Source organism: Gobio gobio (genome assembly GCF_949357685.1).
Source record: "Gobio gobio genome assembly, chromosome: 21".
NCBI lineage: Eukaryota > Metazoa > Chordata > Actinopteri > Cypriniformes > Gobionidae > Gobio > Gobio gobio.
This window is the reverse complement of record NC_137117.1, coordinates 14568609-14583328: the sequence shown is the minus strand read 5'-3', so window position 1 is coordinate 14583328 and position 14720 is coordinate 14568609. Positions and strand designations below refer to the sequence as shown.

The 14720-nt window shown below is 35.6% G+C and overlaps 1 protein-coding gene and 1 long non-coding RNA gene across 3 annotated transcripts in view; one reads left to right on the top strand and one right to left on the bottom strand.

The window, feature by feature from the left end:
- Window positions 1–13558, top strand: part of LOC307117522 — a 128239-nt gene extending 114681 nt beyond the window's left edge. Inside the window, exon 5 of one of the 2 annotated variants that reach the window (XR_013815445.1) lies at window positions 11400–13558. This is a non-coding gene — a long non-coding RNA (uncharacterized lncRNA). The remainder of the gene's footprint in view (window positions 1–11399) is intronic. The other variant, XR_013815446.1, reaches the window with a different exon arrangement.
- pfdn4 (prefoldin subunit 4) lies at window positions 5454–9202 on the bottom strand. The gene is made up of 4 exons (XM_079802412.1): window positions 9164–9202; window positions 8405–8512; window positions 8177–8317; window positions 5454–5798 (listed from the first exon to the last, which is right to left on the bottom strand). The coding sequence occupies exons 1-4, from the start codon at window positions 9188–9190 to the stop codon at window positions 5667–5669; spliced, it is 408 nt and encodes a 135-aa protein (XP_079658538.1). The 5' UTR covers window positions 9191–9202; the 3' UTR covers window positions 5454–5666.
- Window positions 13559–14720: the final 1162 nt, after the last annotated feature.

Sequence of the window (14720 nt, the reverse complement as noted above, 5' to 3'; positions counted from 1 at the left end):
ATGAAGGATATTAAGGGAAAAGGGAAGCAATGCAGAAAGGTGAAAAGAGGGAAGGAACAAAGGGCAGCACAAAATTAAGGAATAAGGAAACCAAGAATATGATTTATAATGGAAATGAAGGAAGGAAGGAAGAAAGCTAAGAGATTGAGGGAAGAAGGAAGGGAAACAAGAATAGGAAGTGTGAAAAGAAAGGAAGAATGAAAAGAGGAAAGGAAGAAAATACATGGATGACATGAAGGAAGGACGAAAGAAAGAAGAGCAGAAAATTAAGGAATAAAGAAAATGAGGAAATGAAGAAGGAAACAGGACAAGGAAGAAGGAAGGGGAGAGGAAGAAAGGGAAGGAAATAACTGAAGAAAGATGGGAAAGAATGAAATAAAGGAAAGCAATGAAGAAAGGAAGAAGTGGGTAATGAGTCCTCTCGTCTCTGAGCATTAACAGGCTGCACTAATGCAGAATGAGAGTGGACAGAGCTTCTCTTTTTGCCCACCGGACAGAGGAACTAGTTCATTGAGATCTGGATTTTCCAGGGTTCGGCCACCAAAGCCTCAAACTCCATTTTCTTTATCTGACACTCACACACTGGCTTTAATTAGGCCAGTACAATCACTCCTGCTCCAGCAGGGACCAGGCCAACATTTCATTATGCGAATGAAGAAATCACCACCACTTCTTCTGGGCCAATTAGCACAGTTCTGCCACCGTGTAGTGACTATGTTTACTCTATAATAATCCAATTAGAGGGGGTAATAATTATACTTACTGTAACGGAATACACCATGTGTGTGAAGAATATATCAAGCGGGTCTGATTAAATAGTCTTCTCTAGAAAATAGAGGGTCACAGCTTTTTAATGCTCAATGTGGCTTTTTGTTTACACACTAAAATATAAACTACTAGAGTACAACCAATGTGTTTTTTAATGCCCTGCACAACATATGAATAACTTTTTCATATGAATAAGTACTCTCTAAAAAATGCTTGGTTAAAAATAACCCAAGTTGGGTTGAAAATGGACTAACCCAGCAATTTGGTTTTGTTTAACCCAGCGATTGGGTTGTTTTAACCCAGCAATTGGGTTGTTTTAAGCAAACATTTAACCCAATCGATGGGTTAAATCAACCCAATTGCTGGGTTAGTCCATTTTCAACCCAACTTGGGTTATTTTTAACCCAGCATTTTTTAGAGTGTAGTGTGTTTCAAATATGTGAAATAGTGGGATAAATTACCTTTGTATTTATTTATGCTAATCGTAATTCTATAGGCCTATGTAATATTTACATTTCATTCAGCAGATACTTTTGTCCTTTACAGCTTACAGATTTGAATACAAATGAGGAAACATTCAGTTTGAGTAATAGAGCAGCATCTGTTTTAAGTTTTTGCATTTCTATAGATTTAGAGTTAAATGTTCACATTTACCCTCAGACCCCAGCGAGGATCGAACGTGCGACCCCTGGTTTTCAAGAACAGTGATCTAATCACTGAGCTAAAGCAGTGAATGACAATTCTTCTCTAATTCCTCACAGACAGTTAGGAATGAGCAATTAGCAAGATACTTAAAGGCCCACTGAAGTGGCTTGAAACGTGCAGCATTATTCAATGGGTTGACGTAATTTCAACTGAAACAGGAAGACAGAGACATATCAAGCAGCTCCTCCCCTTTTTTAAAACAGCCAATATCCTTTCGTTTATCTCACAGTTTGACTTTGAGCTCGTTAAAGCCGCAGTTTCCTCCTAATCTCTAACCGTTTCTCATCATAATCTCCTTCATATCGCTTTAAAATACAGCATTCTGTGCAGAATTCAAATGGGTCCGATATGTTTTGTTTTCTGCGCAGACTCGCGCATATGATCCGCTCTGTGCTATCGTGTCTCTGGACCGGAGCTGTGGTGGTTTGTGTGACACTAACGTGAAACCAGACTTCATTCACCCCAATGGAAAGCAAATTTACACTCTGAGTCGTTCCCTATCCCCTATATAGTGCACTGTGTGCCATTCACCATGAAAATAGTAAATGTGTGAACAAGTGACTGATACACGTAACACTTAACACGTAAGTTATATTAATGCTCGTCTCACGAAATACATAAAAGTAAGTGACCGTTGCTGAACTGGGAGAAGAATAGAGTAAACTATAGTTACTATATAGGCCTAATGTGTATCTGATGTGAATAAAACACGTCAAATTATAACGGTCTGAAATTATTGTTATTGCCGCTTCCATTAACATCAGTGTTTGTTTTTTGCTAGTAATGAGGCACCGAAATCTGCGTTCTGATTCGCTCTGGTTACATACTGGTTATATAGTTCATTTAAAGGTGCTGTATGTAATTTTTTCACTTTACTAAAGCATAAAAAAAAGAGTCTGAAGAGGAGGGGGCGGCGGGGGAAACGAAGATTATAGATTATTAGATGTTGTTTTCAAAATGTTTCCGCATATTACTATAGTTTGTCACCCAGTGATAGGGCTGTGCGTGACAACCGCACCACCGCGGTGGCTGAGTATCACCGGCGGTAGTATCATGAATGCTGTTTTACGTGAATATTATGACACGAGTGAAGCACAAACATTTATTTCCAAAATAAATAATAGGTTCTTAATTAAATGTTACATCGCAGCCATGGAAACATTCAATTCATGCCGAATTAGAGGTAGGCTTTGTGAGTTGAGCCATATTTAAGCTTTGCCTGTGTTTTGCGAACTGGTTACCCGATTTTCCACGAATTTAACAATAGGCTTACTCTCATTTTATTCTACAGGACATGGAATCTCTTATTTATTTTTCCTTGATCTTCATTTAGGCCTATGTCTCTCACGGGGGATTATACACGTTTCTTCCTTGTTTGCTTTTAATTAAGAGGGCAATTCCATGCAAAGGTCATCTTTACCATGAAAAAAAAAAGTTGGCCACACACAAACAGACTTATTCTTAAAATGTTTACTTTGGTTAAATACAATAAAGTATAGACTCAATGGTTCAACAAAATGTTATTATTTGGCAATTTCCTGATGAACAAGGGGATGATTATGCATTGTGTACACTTAGCTTGCTTTAACAGTAAAGCTCTAGAAATGTATAAGCCTCTTGTTAAATGTGTCGGTGAGTTCCAGGGCCAAGTAACATCCATAACGTTTTAGAGGATAAGTTCATGCTACACATACAGTGTTGATGCAAAAATGTCCAACGTTTCTGTGCAATGTTAACTTATATGAATGTATAATGTGATGAAGATTTCGTGCCCCTTTGTTTCTTGTAAACACTTAAATTTTGCGTTATGGACGTGACGTTACGGACGTTACATTTAAAGAATATTCTAAAATCAAACCCACGTGACATAACGTGTTCCTGTCGCTGGCGGCATGGCAGTGATAAACACATTTCTCCTCTGTGTTTCAGTGAAACGTAACATAGCCTTAGGTCAGTAGGCTATAAGTACAATCATAAGTAAACTTTAGCAAAACAAATGGTCGCTCTCTGGACATATTTATGATGTGATAAATAAATTTGATTGCGATCGACATCTCAAACAATAATGAAAATCTGACTATGTTCTGTAATTGCCTCTGCTGTAATGTTCCGTGTGTTTATAGTATTCTCTTCCTAGTAGAGAGGCGTATTGAAAGGGCACGAGGAACCTGATTGGTTTAGGCGCGAAACAGGCGCCTCTAATTCGCTCGCTCTTCCTGTCCTTCAGGAGGTTTTGACAGCTCGAAGATAACGTTTTCTTAAAGCTGAACGCCTAACACAACAGATTGATAAAATGGTAAGATACTAACAGCACACAATTAGGGAAAATAATTTGAATAGAAATCTTATATCAAGTAGCTTGACCTGATAGTTCAGTTGAGATAGCCCATTCTTTCATTACCTCAGGTACGATGGGTTTTAAAAAATAAACGTAGGCTAAAGACATATTTTTATATATATAGCCTACATTTTGAAAATAAAAATATCTTAAACTTTCTCAAATTTCTTTCAAATTTTCATTATTTTCATTCAGTGTCAGCAATTTAATCAAACATTTAATCAAATTGAACTGCTTATTTGCTGAAATCATTCAACTGTTGTTATTTGAATAGCTTAAAGCACGATTTAAACCAATGTGTTTCATACATTATAAAACATTCCAGATCGTCTTTTGCAACCGACATGCGCAGTTGAACCTGCGTGACGTCAGTTTGATGTAGGCTGTAAATTGGTCTATAGGCCTGTCACGATAACTACTTTTTGTTTCTCGATTATATCGTCCCAGAAATAATTGCGATAAACGATATTATTGTCATTTTAAGACTATTTTATGCCACTGAATATATAATCTTAATACAACAGCATAATAATGTAAGTAGACCTACACACTTTCAAATGACAACCTTTTAATTCTTTAGATCATGGAAATTAAGGGTAAAAAATATATGATCCTAAATAAAATAAAAAAAATGTGAATAAATAGTAAATAAACATTTTCCCTTGTGAAACGGCTTTAACACTCGTCATTCTGCGATGACATTTATATGTGCACCGGAACAGGTGATTGCGGCTTTGAAATCGAGTGCATTTGGCCTTACTCTTCCAAACTGTCAGCAGTTGTCAGGAAAACACTATAACGCCGTCGATAACAGCTCTTTGTATGAAGGAACTGCCAGAGAACCATTTTCGCCTGTTTTCATTACGGAAAACATACAAGATGACAGCACAATCGAGTAAAATGTTGGTGACATTCATTATCATGTAAACATAATGGGCGATATATTGATTATTGTGACAGGCCTTATCTCCAATATTTTGAATTTGGACTGCAGTACCCATTTCAACCACTGTCAATCCTACATACCGCACCTTTAAAAGTATACAGCATTTAAACAGATTTTTATTCCTGTAATGGTAAAGCTACATTTTCAGCATCATTACGCCAGTCTTTAGTATCACATGATCCTTCAGAAATCATTCCAATATGCTGATTTGAAGAAATTTTTATCTGCTCAAGAAACATTTCTCACTATTATTAATATTGAAGGATTTTTTTGATAATAGAAAGCTCCAAAATGTGTGACATTATAAATGTATGTCACTTTTGATGTGATCTACTTAATGCATGCTACCTGAATAGAAATGTTGATTTAAAATTAATTTAAAAATAAAAAATCTTACTGACCCCAACCTTTTGGAATGGTAGTGCAAGTTTTAAATATTAAAATTTTACTTTTATCCAAAGCAACTTACAGTACACTTATTACACTAACCATAACCTGAGGTTAAATGCCTGTATCAAGGGCACTATGGGTATTTATGAGCTGAAATGTAAAGGATTAAACCTGCAAACTTTCCATTACCAGCTTAAAACGTTAACCACTATTCTAGGCCTATTCAATCGTGCCAATAATAAGCATTCACATGCAAAAAATGAAACCGAAATAAATAAATGTTTTGCTTTTTTTTATTTTTTTTTTACATCAGTGCCTCTCGTTTTCTCTTGCTGGACGCTTCATTTACCCAGCCCCAAAACCACCTGCATGCAATACGCTCAGATAAACACTAAACATAACATGAAATGCAACAAACATCACCACAGTAAACAGGGCGAGAACGTGTTGTTAGAGTAGAAATATCATATCCTGTTGGAGACTGAGAGTCTTTGAGGTTAAGTCCACATGCTTGAGGTTTCAGCTCTCTTCTGCCTCTAGATTGATGTTGTTTCCAAACTTGGCATATAATTGAATCTTCAAATCTCCAAGGACCCCCTGTATGGATGACACACGACCCTCCAGAACTTTGATCTCATCCTGCAGAGCTTCCTGTGGATACCAGAATATCAGTATGGAAATGTTGAGCAGTAAAACCAGGGTTCAAATTCAACACTCAGCAAGTTTTTGCAAAGAAAGTAAAAGGCCAGGTGGCCGGTAACTTTTTTTAGGGATTGCAAAAGATGCAAAAAGTGCAATAAAGAAAATATCTTCTAACAACTCTGAAAAATGTGTTAGGTTGCAAGTATGCAACGCAAAATTAAAAATATTTTTTATGAAAAAACATAATAGAGTTTCGTGGTCAGCAAGAACCTGAGTTTAAAGGCCCATTCACACCAAGAACGATAACTATAAAGATAACTATATTAGCATCCACACCAGCGGAGGATATCATTCTGTTTATTTTAAGCACGTGCTTGTCTGTCACTTTAAATGCTTGAGCTCTTTAATGCAGGATGGATTCTGATTGGCTGTCAATGTTTTTATCATTCATCAGCTGGAAAAATCGTTCTGAAAGTGATTCTGAGGACTCTGATATTCTTTAATATTAAGAACGATTTTTAGAACTATATCCTTGTGTGAACAGGCCTTTAGTCTTTTCGAAGACACAATGCTTGTAGTTCATTGAATCGACTCTCATGAGATTTGAACCTATAACCTTTGCAGACCAGGGGCCATATTCACAAAACATCTTAAGGCCAAAAGTAGCTCCTATCTTGCTGATTTAGGAGAAACTCTTAAAAATAATGCCATGCCAGTCCTAATTTTAGGGCTCCTAAATTTTTGCTTTAAGAGTATTTCACAAAGCATTTTAGCGCCAAAACTAGGAAAAGTTAGGGGTAGTCAAGATGACTTCTAAGTCACCAAGACCAAATCAAAAACAATCCTAAAATGGCAGTTGCTGGCAATCTGCCTCAGCAATCTGCCAAAACACACTAACATTAAGGCAATAGGTGATAGAGCCGGGTGCTGAGCCTATTCCCTTTAAAAATGCAATAAATATTTTGACATAGATTTTAATCTGCAAAGACATGACTGGCAATATATGCATTGAATGATGAAGAATAAAACATTGCAGTCAAGTTGAAAATAATGTCCTGTACTGTCGTTGCCGCTGATAGCCTTGTGGGCAGCTCGGATCATCAGAGTTCAAGTTCCGGCTCGTGGACCTTACAAATGATCAAATCAAGTAAAAGAGTGAAATAAGGTATTTGGCATGCCGTCCAAGGGGATCGAGGGCTCAGAATTTGGAATTCAGAACAAACCAAGAGTATTACCCCGTAACTGTCGAGGTAACTAGGTAAGTCAGCTGTGTTTGTGTGCCTTTATATTATTTAGTAATATTAAGAATAGTTATTCTTCAAATTAATGTAAAAAAAACTACTTAATTTTATATTTTGATATTTAAAAATATCCCAGTTTTGTTATATTTTTATACTGTAATAATTTCAATTATTCTCCATATTAATATAGAAACAACTTAAAGACAGTATATTTGAAACATTTGTTGTAATGCATCTTTTTATGAATGAAGGCCAGTATCACTGATACTGCTACTAATGTCTCTGAAATATTTTTTTTTAACCATTAATAATAGACATTCAACATTACAGTATAATTGAAAGCTATATAAATTTCAACATTTATTAGGCTTTAAAAAAATAACTATTTAAGTGAACTCAATCTTCACATAAAGAAATGTAATTTACCTGTGGCCTTCCTGTCTAACAGGTAGGAAATATACAGACATTGAATAAAGTTATTAAACAGTCGCACTGCATAAATAATAAATTAAATATAGATGAATCCTCATTAAAGCTACAATTTTCCCTATTACCTTTGTTCTTTTATTTACATTATTGACACAGCATTAGTGTCTGCTGTGACTTTAAGATCTGCCCCTGCCGAACATGACGCGGCTCTGACACGCATCTCATTTTGTCACAACTCAAGTTCCTTTAAGACGCTATTCAGCTCATTTAAGATTCCTCTTATGAGAATACTCAACAAAACGGGCATTTTGGCATAATTCTGTGTTATTGTTCGTTCAAGCACGAAAGCGAACTCAATTAATTCTGTCTTTGTGTGTGTCGTGTGTGTCTGTCAGGACATTCACAGACAGCGCGTTCTCTTTTGTCTTGTCGCGCTTGAATGGTTTAAAAGCGTTTGCATGAATAAGAGCGTGATCATATAATGTAAAAGCTTTGTGAATAGGTTTTAAAAGGAAACTCTTAACTAAAAACTTTTACTGCTATTTAGGAGAATTCTTAGTGGCAAGATAAAATGTTTTGTGAATACGTCCCCAGATCTTTATCCACTAGGCTACAACACCTCCAAGGTTTTAAAGAGTGTCCGGACTAGCTCTCTGGGAGACATAAAAACATGCACAGCTCGAATAAAGGCTCATGGTTTGGTTTGGGTCACGTCACCTTTGCTGCCTCCAGCATTTCCTGCGTCTCTTCTTGAGAGTGACTGATGAACACGTCTCCGATCTGATACGGGATCAGCATTGCATCATCCTCACACATCATGAGGTCATCACTGGCATCCTCTAAATTCTGTAAGGATTTCTACAAAAAAAAAAGAGGAAAAAAGATCAGCATCTGCCAGAACAAAATGCAGTCAAAAAATGTATAAAAATCAAACCATCTATTTACCTTTTTGGCCTCGATTTCATCTTTCAGTTCAGACATCCGATTTGTATTTCTGGCAAACTTGTTTATTTTTTGCTGGTCTTCAAATGTAACATTGACATCTTCAGCTGCCTGTTATGATTCAAGCAATATTTGTAATCAAAACTGTGCATTAAGTCCATTAATTCCAATATAAGCAAAACCTTTTGCTCTCTATATTAAAATACACTTTTATAAAGTCTACATAAAGCACTCAAAAATATCGTTTTCGTTGTATGCTGCATTTGTAAACATATGAAGTGACATTAAATCACACTATAAAACATTAAATAATGACATTAAACTTATATGATGTAATTCCACGTCATATAATACAGTAGCTTGGTGTGTGTCTGTGTACGATTCTATGTATTTCTATCTAGGAATATCTATATTTTCAAATAAAGACCAAGATAATACAGCATAACCTTATGATATAAGCATAAAGTGTCATGCGCAGATATTTACTTATGACCTAAAACAATAGCATATGAGCTAAAAGAAAATGTACAGCAGAACGGTAACGTTAAACATAAATAATAAGAATTAATGTCAATGCCAGACAATCGTGAATAATTTGACGTTAGCCGTATAGCTGATGAAAATCAATCCTCTCCAGCGTCCCACAACTAACTCTCTTGTGCACTGTTTTAGATATATCTGTATCACCAACACGTTACTGAGCTCGCGCAAAAATACTACTTGAATCTAGACAGAAGCAGTTTATGTGAACACATAAGTTACCACTCCTTTCTTCATGGTGGCTGCCATCTTGAACAGGAAACGGACCGCGTGCACGCGCGTGAACGGCGGCGGAATGGAGCACGTGGGTATTCATGAGTTTATTGCGGGCTTCTGTTACCATTTTCAAAAATTTGGTACTTTTGACAGAGGGAGAATGAAACATAATGATTGACTGTAGTAACTGACGTAAACGAAATTGTAAAAGTTTTCTTGAAATTATCCGTAGTTTCTTTGTGGTTAGGATTTCCAGAACTCTAACGACATCTTCTGGGCAGTAACGTTAGTAGATTTATTTCCACACAGACATAACATTTGATGATTTTACAGTAAAAAGTACTTTTTGGTCCCATGGTTTTATTTAAATTAACCTTTTATCTACCTAATTTTTGACCATGTAGAACCAGAAAAAAAACTATAAAATATCACAATTTTAAATAGTTTAACTACATATCAAAGAGTGAAAAATATGAATTTAAATATTTATTGTGTGAAAATAATCTTTTCACTCAGTATTTCAGATGTGAAAACTCAAACTACAGCTGTTATTTACTCCACGACCAACCGTTTTACCCCTAAAAGCCATCTTGAGTTAGGCCACTTTTTCAAATAGTCCTAAGTAATGCAAGTTACTTTGTTTTCCCATTTATTGACTGACAGCTCTCTTGTCCGAGTGTTAAGAAAAACAGAAGTGCAGAGGCATTGTGTGTAAACATGATTGTTATTGTAGTTAAGCATGCATTTACTAATCTCATTTGCTCAAAAAAAATCATAAAAATCAGTGAAATGCAGAAATTAAAACAAATATTTTTATGCATTTAATCTCACTTTAGTTACCAATGTACTTGCTGCTGACCTTCGATCATTCAGTTAAACCATAAGCAAAAATTACTTAAATTTTTTTTGTTTTTATTGGTGAAGTGTTACGTTCTTTTCTCCTGCGTCCTATTCTTATGTTATCCAGACTGGCAGCACAGCTGAATGTTTTGTTTGAGCTGTGCCCTCTAGCTACTGTACACGCTTGAATTGGCATTTCCTTCAGTCTGAGGCTTATTATTTATATTTTGGTGCAAAAGCGTCTTTACATTTGCCCAAAAATAGAACTTTTTTGTAATAAAAAAAACAAACAAACCCAGGTGAAAAAAAGAAACGTAACACTTTACTTTTCTTAAAAAGTAACTAAAGCAATTAGTTACTTTTAAGGGAGTAGGCCTAACACAAATATTGTAATGCATTACTTTTCAAAGTAACTTTCTCCAACACTGCTTACTTTCAGCTTGACCATTCTCATAAGAATCCATCCTTTTCCCGCCGGTTTCACAGTTGAGGCTTAAGCCTATATTTTCAGACTAAAATAGATGTTTGAGCTGTTTTAAAGCAAATTGCAATGATATATCTTATAATATGTCAGAGCCATTGTTTTGTCTCAAGATGCACACACCAGAAATGTTTTTTATTTATTTCTATGGCATGTTTATAAAAGTTACTTAAATGTCCTAATTAAATTAAGGCCTAATCTTGGCTTAATCTAAACCCTGTCTGTGAAACCAGGCCTATAACTGACCTGTCTAGATTTGTTGTGGTTATTTTTTGTTGCTCATGTTGTATTTTTGAGTCATTTTAAAATGGATGACTACATTTATTTATGTATTTTGGGATTTCCTATGTCAGTGTTGTGGAAAGTTACTTTGAAAAGTAGTGCATTACAATATTGCGTTACTCCCTTAAAAAAGTAACTAATTGCGTTACTTAGTTACTTTTTAAGAAAAGTAAAGCGGTACGTTACTTTTTTCACCTGGGTTTGTTTGTTTGTCTTTATGACAAAAAAACGGGGGTTTTTTTGGACAAATTTAAAGACCCTTTCACACCAAAATTGAAATAATAAGCCTCAGCCTGATGGAAATGCAAATTCACTCGTGTACAGTAGACAATTAAAACATTTTCTCAACATTGGGACATAAGAGCTGTCAGTCAATAAATGGGAAAACAACTTGTGTTACTTATTTGAAAAAGTAATGCAGATATTTTGTTGTAAATTTTAAAAGTAATGTTACTTTACTAGTTACTTGAAAAAGTAATCTGATTACGTAATTTAAGTTTCTTGTGCACTGTCCAATGTGCTTAACAAATGAAAAACGGAACTTTAAAGGATATTGAAATATCTTCTGTTATGTTTTTAAGAAATGCATGACAGGAAATGATGACAGAATTTTTATTTTTATTTTTGTATCTCTTTCAGCTTCAGGATAAGGATGTGATCGAGTGTCCAATGTTGTAAGTAAAACAGTCAAGCCAGTAGAAAGGACACAAGCTGTTGAATATTAAGTTAACATAATGACAGTGGACACAACCTGACTGAACAAACTCATTGTGGTTGCTAGTTCTTGAAGCTTCTTGAACATCCTTTTTGTAAACAGTGTTACGCCCAAAGACAAATATTGAGATAATATAAAACATTTCCCCCCTTTTCCCAACCTACTATTCATGATTCTTTTTTTTAATGCTATCATTCATTTAGGCCCTACATTCAATGACCAAAATATAATTCGATAAATGTGAATACAATGATAACACCATTGCATTCTGTGCAACCTTTTCCACTGTTAGCATGTCGCAAGAATTCCTTTCATGCTGGCAGATCAAGTTCACATGTGACCACAAGGGAATTTGCTTTTCGCCCCCAGTGTGTACATTTACAATGTGACTCTGTATTCATGAACGGCGCTTACATGACAGAATCTCACCCTCTGCTGATCTACTCCTTTGTTCGTTGTCATGCTTTCTGTTGAATAGGAAAAGCGCGGTGCACTGTACATATTAGTGTTTTGTTTTACATTTATTTCATGAGATGTCAAAGGGTTTACAGTGCAATTTGGCAAAGCGAGAGGATTCCTCAGCTCAAACAGCCACGTGTGAATCAAAGAGTTGCATTTACTGCCAAAGGGTAGTCCGGGGAATGGAGAATGAATAAAACGGCCTGACTGGGCCCGTGGGAGACAATCACCATATACTGTATATTTATGCTCGTGCAATGAAAAGAATTAATATTACGTCTAGAAAAATATCTTAAAGGTCAAGATTGGTAATTTATGATAAAACAATCAAGAAAAAGGGTGTACCAAGAATATAAGTATAGATTGTATAGTGTGTATACATTACAGAATTGATACAGTAAACTTGATATTTGCTGCTGTTTTCAAAGATAGTATTTTTTTTCATGTCAATTAGTATTCCTCTATTTTCCAAATAGTCTAAAAACAAGAGAATTGTTGTCAGAATCTGTTAATCAATTAAGAGTCTGTTAATCAAATTATTATTTCTATAAGTTTGGAATAATTAATATTTTAGTGTCATTCTCATCATGCAAGGCTGCATTTATTTGATCAAAAATACTGTAAAAGTAAAAGCAGCAATATTGTGAAATATTATTACATTTTAAAATAACGTTTGTAATGTGCTCAATTATTTTTAATGGTTCTTATTATCATCATTGTTGCTGCTTAATTTGTTTGTGGAAAACTGTGACACGTTTTTTTCCCCCAGGGTTCTTTGATTAATAAAAGTTCAAATGAACGGCTTTTATTTGAAATCTTTTGTAACATTATAAATATCTTTACTGTCACTTGAATCAGTTTAATGAGACGTTGTTGAATAAAAGTAACTTCTAGTCCAAAAGTCCAAACTTTTAAATGAAAGTGTATCACAGTTTCCACAAAAAATATGAAGCAGCACAACTGCATTGATAATGATAAATATTTCTTGAGCATCAAATCATTATATTAGAATGATTTCTGAAGGATCATGTAACACTGAAGACTGGAGTAATGATGCTGAAAATTCAGCTTTGATCACAGGAAAAACTTACATTTTAAAACAATTATTTTAAATTGTAATAATATTTCACAATATTTCTGTTTTTACGGTATTTTTCATCAAAATAAAGGCAGTCTTGGTGAGCATAAGAGACTTCTTTCAAAACATTAAAAATTCTTAATGATTCCAAACCGCCAGTGTAATATACTGAGTAATTAATTAATGCATCCCATATACCAATGTTTGCTGAATATTTGCCTTAGAAATCAAACTCTAATTTCCTTGTCATTAAACATAAGCCTACCATTTGCCTACAGTCCACAGCAATCCATTGTACATATGTTTTGTATTTAGATGTTACTTCACTTTAGGATTTATTTTACAGTCTTGAGCTGAGGACTGATCAAATCCAGGGTTCATGAGTACATAAAAGAAAAAAATCTCTGTATGCTTGATGACAAGCTTTAATTGATCAGTTTAACAGGTTGTGAAGATCAGATAATCCAATCAACAAACCTGCAGAGAAAGTCTAGAAGTTTGAGACCCCTTTAAAAACCTATGGTTTCAAATGTAATGTAAACTTTTAAAAAAAATTGAGATTTTTAAAAATGTAAAAATTAAGAAGTATTTAAGATGTTCCTGCTTCCATTGAAGCACAAAATGCTCTTTGAAACATCAAGCACGAGGACATGATCACCAGCAGTTCTGCTGTCATTAAAGCAAAAGGGGAAGACCCAAAGACTAATGTTTTCTGACATTATGAAAATTCTGTTTTCACCCTTTGGAAGTTGTTCCAAACCTAAATGAGTTTATTTCTTCTGTTGAACATTAAAGGTGGTGTGTGTACTATTTATGAAGATCTACTGATAGAAATGCAATATAATATACATAACTATATTTTCGGTGGTGTATAAAGACCTTACTTAATGAACCGTTATGTTTTATTACCTTAGAATGAACCATTTCTATCTACATACACCACGGGTCCCCTAAATCTATTATACGTTTTTTCTACGGTCAACTGTTAGTGGTATTATAACAAAGTGGAAGCAATTGGGAACAACAGCAACTCAGCCACGGAGTGATAGGCCACGTAAAATCACAGAGTGGGTTCAACGCATGCTGAGGTGCACAGTGCGCAGAAGTCTCCAACTTTCTGCAGAGTCAATAGCTACAGACCTCCAAACTTCATGTGGCCTTCAGATTAGCTCAAGAACTGTGCGTAGAGATTCATGGAATGGATTTCCATGGCCGAGCAGCTCATCCAAGCCTTACAGCACCAAGTGCAATGCAAAGTGTCGGATGCAGTGGGGTAAAGCACGCCACCACTGGACTCTAGAGCAGAGGAGACGTGTTCTCTGGAGTGACCAATCACACTTCTCTGTCTGACAATCCGATGAACGAGTCAGGGTTGGGCGGTTGCCAGGAGAACGGTACTTGCCTGACTGCATTGTGCCAAGTGTAAAGTTTGGTGGAGGGGGGTTATGGTCTGGGGTTGTTTTTCAGAGGTTGGGCTTGGCCCCTTAGTTCCAGTGAAAGGAACTCTTAATGCTTCAGCATTTTGGACAATTTCATGCTCCCAACTTTGTGGGAAGAGTTTGGGGATGACCCCTTCCTGTTCCAACATGACTGCTCAACCGATAGAACACCTTTGGGATGAATTAGAGTGGAGACCGGGAGCCAGACCTTCTCGTCCAACATCAGTGCCTGACCTCACAAATGCGCTTCTAGAAGAATGGTCAAAAAT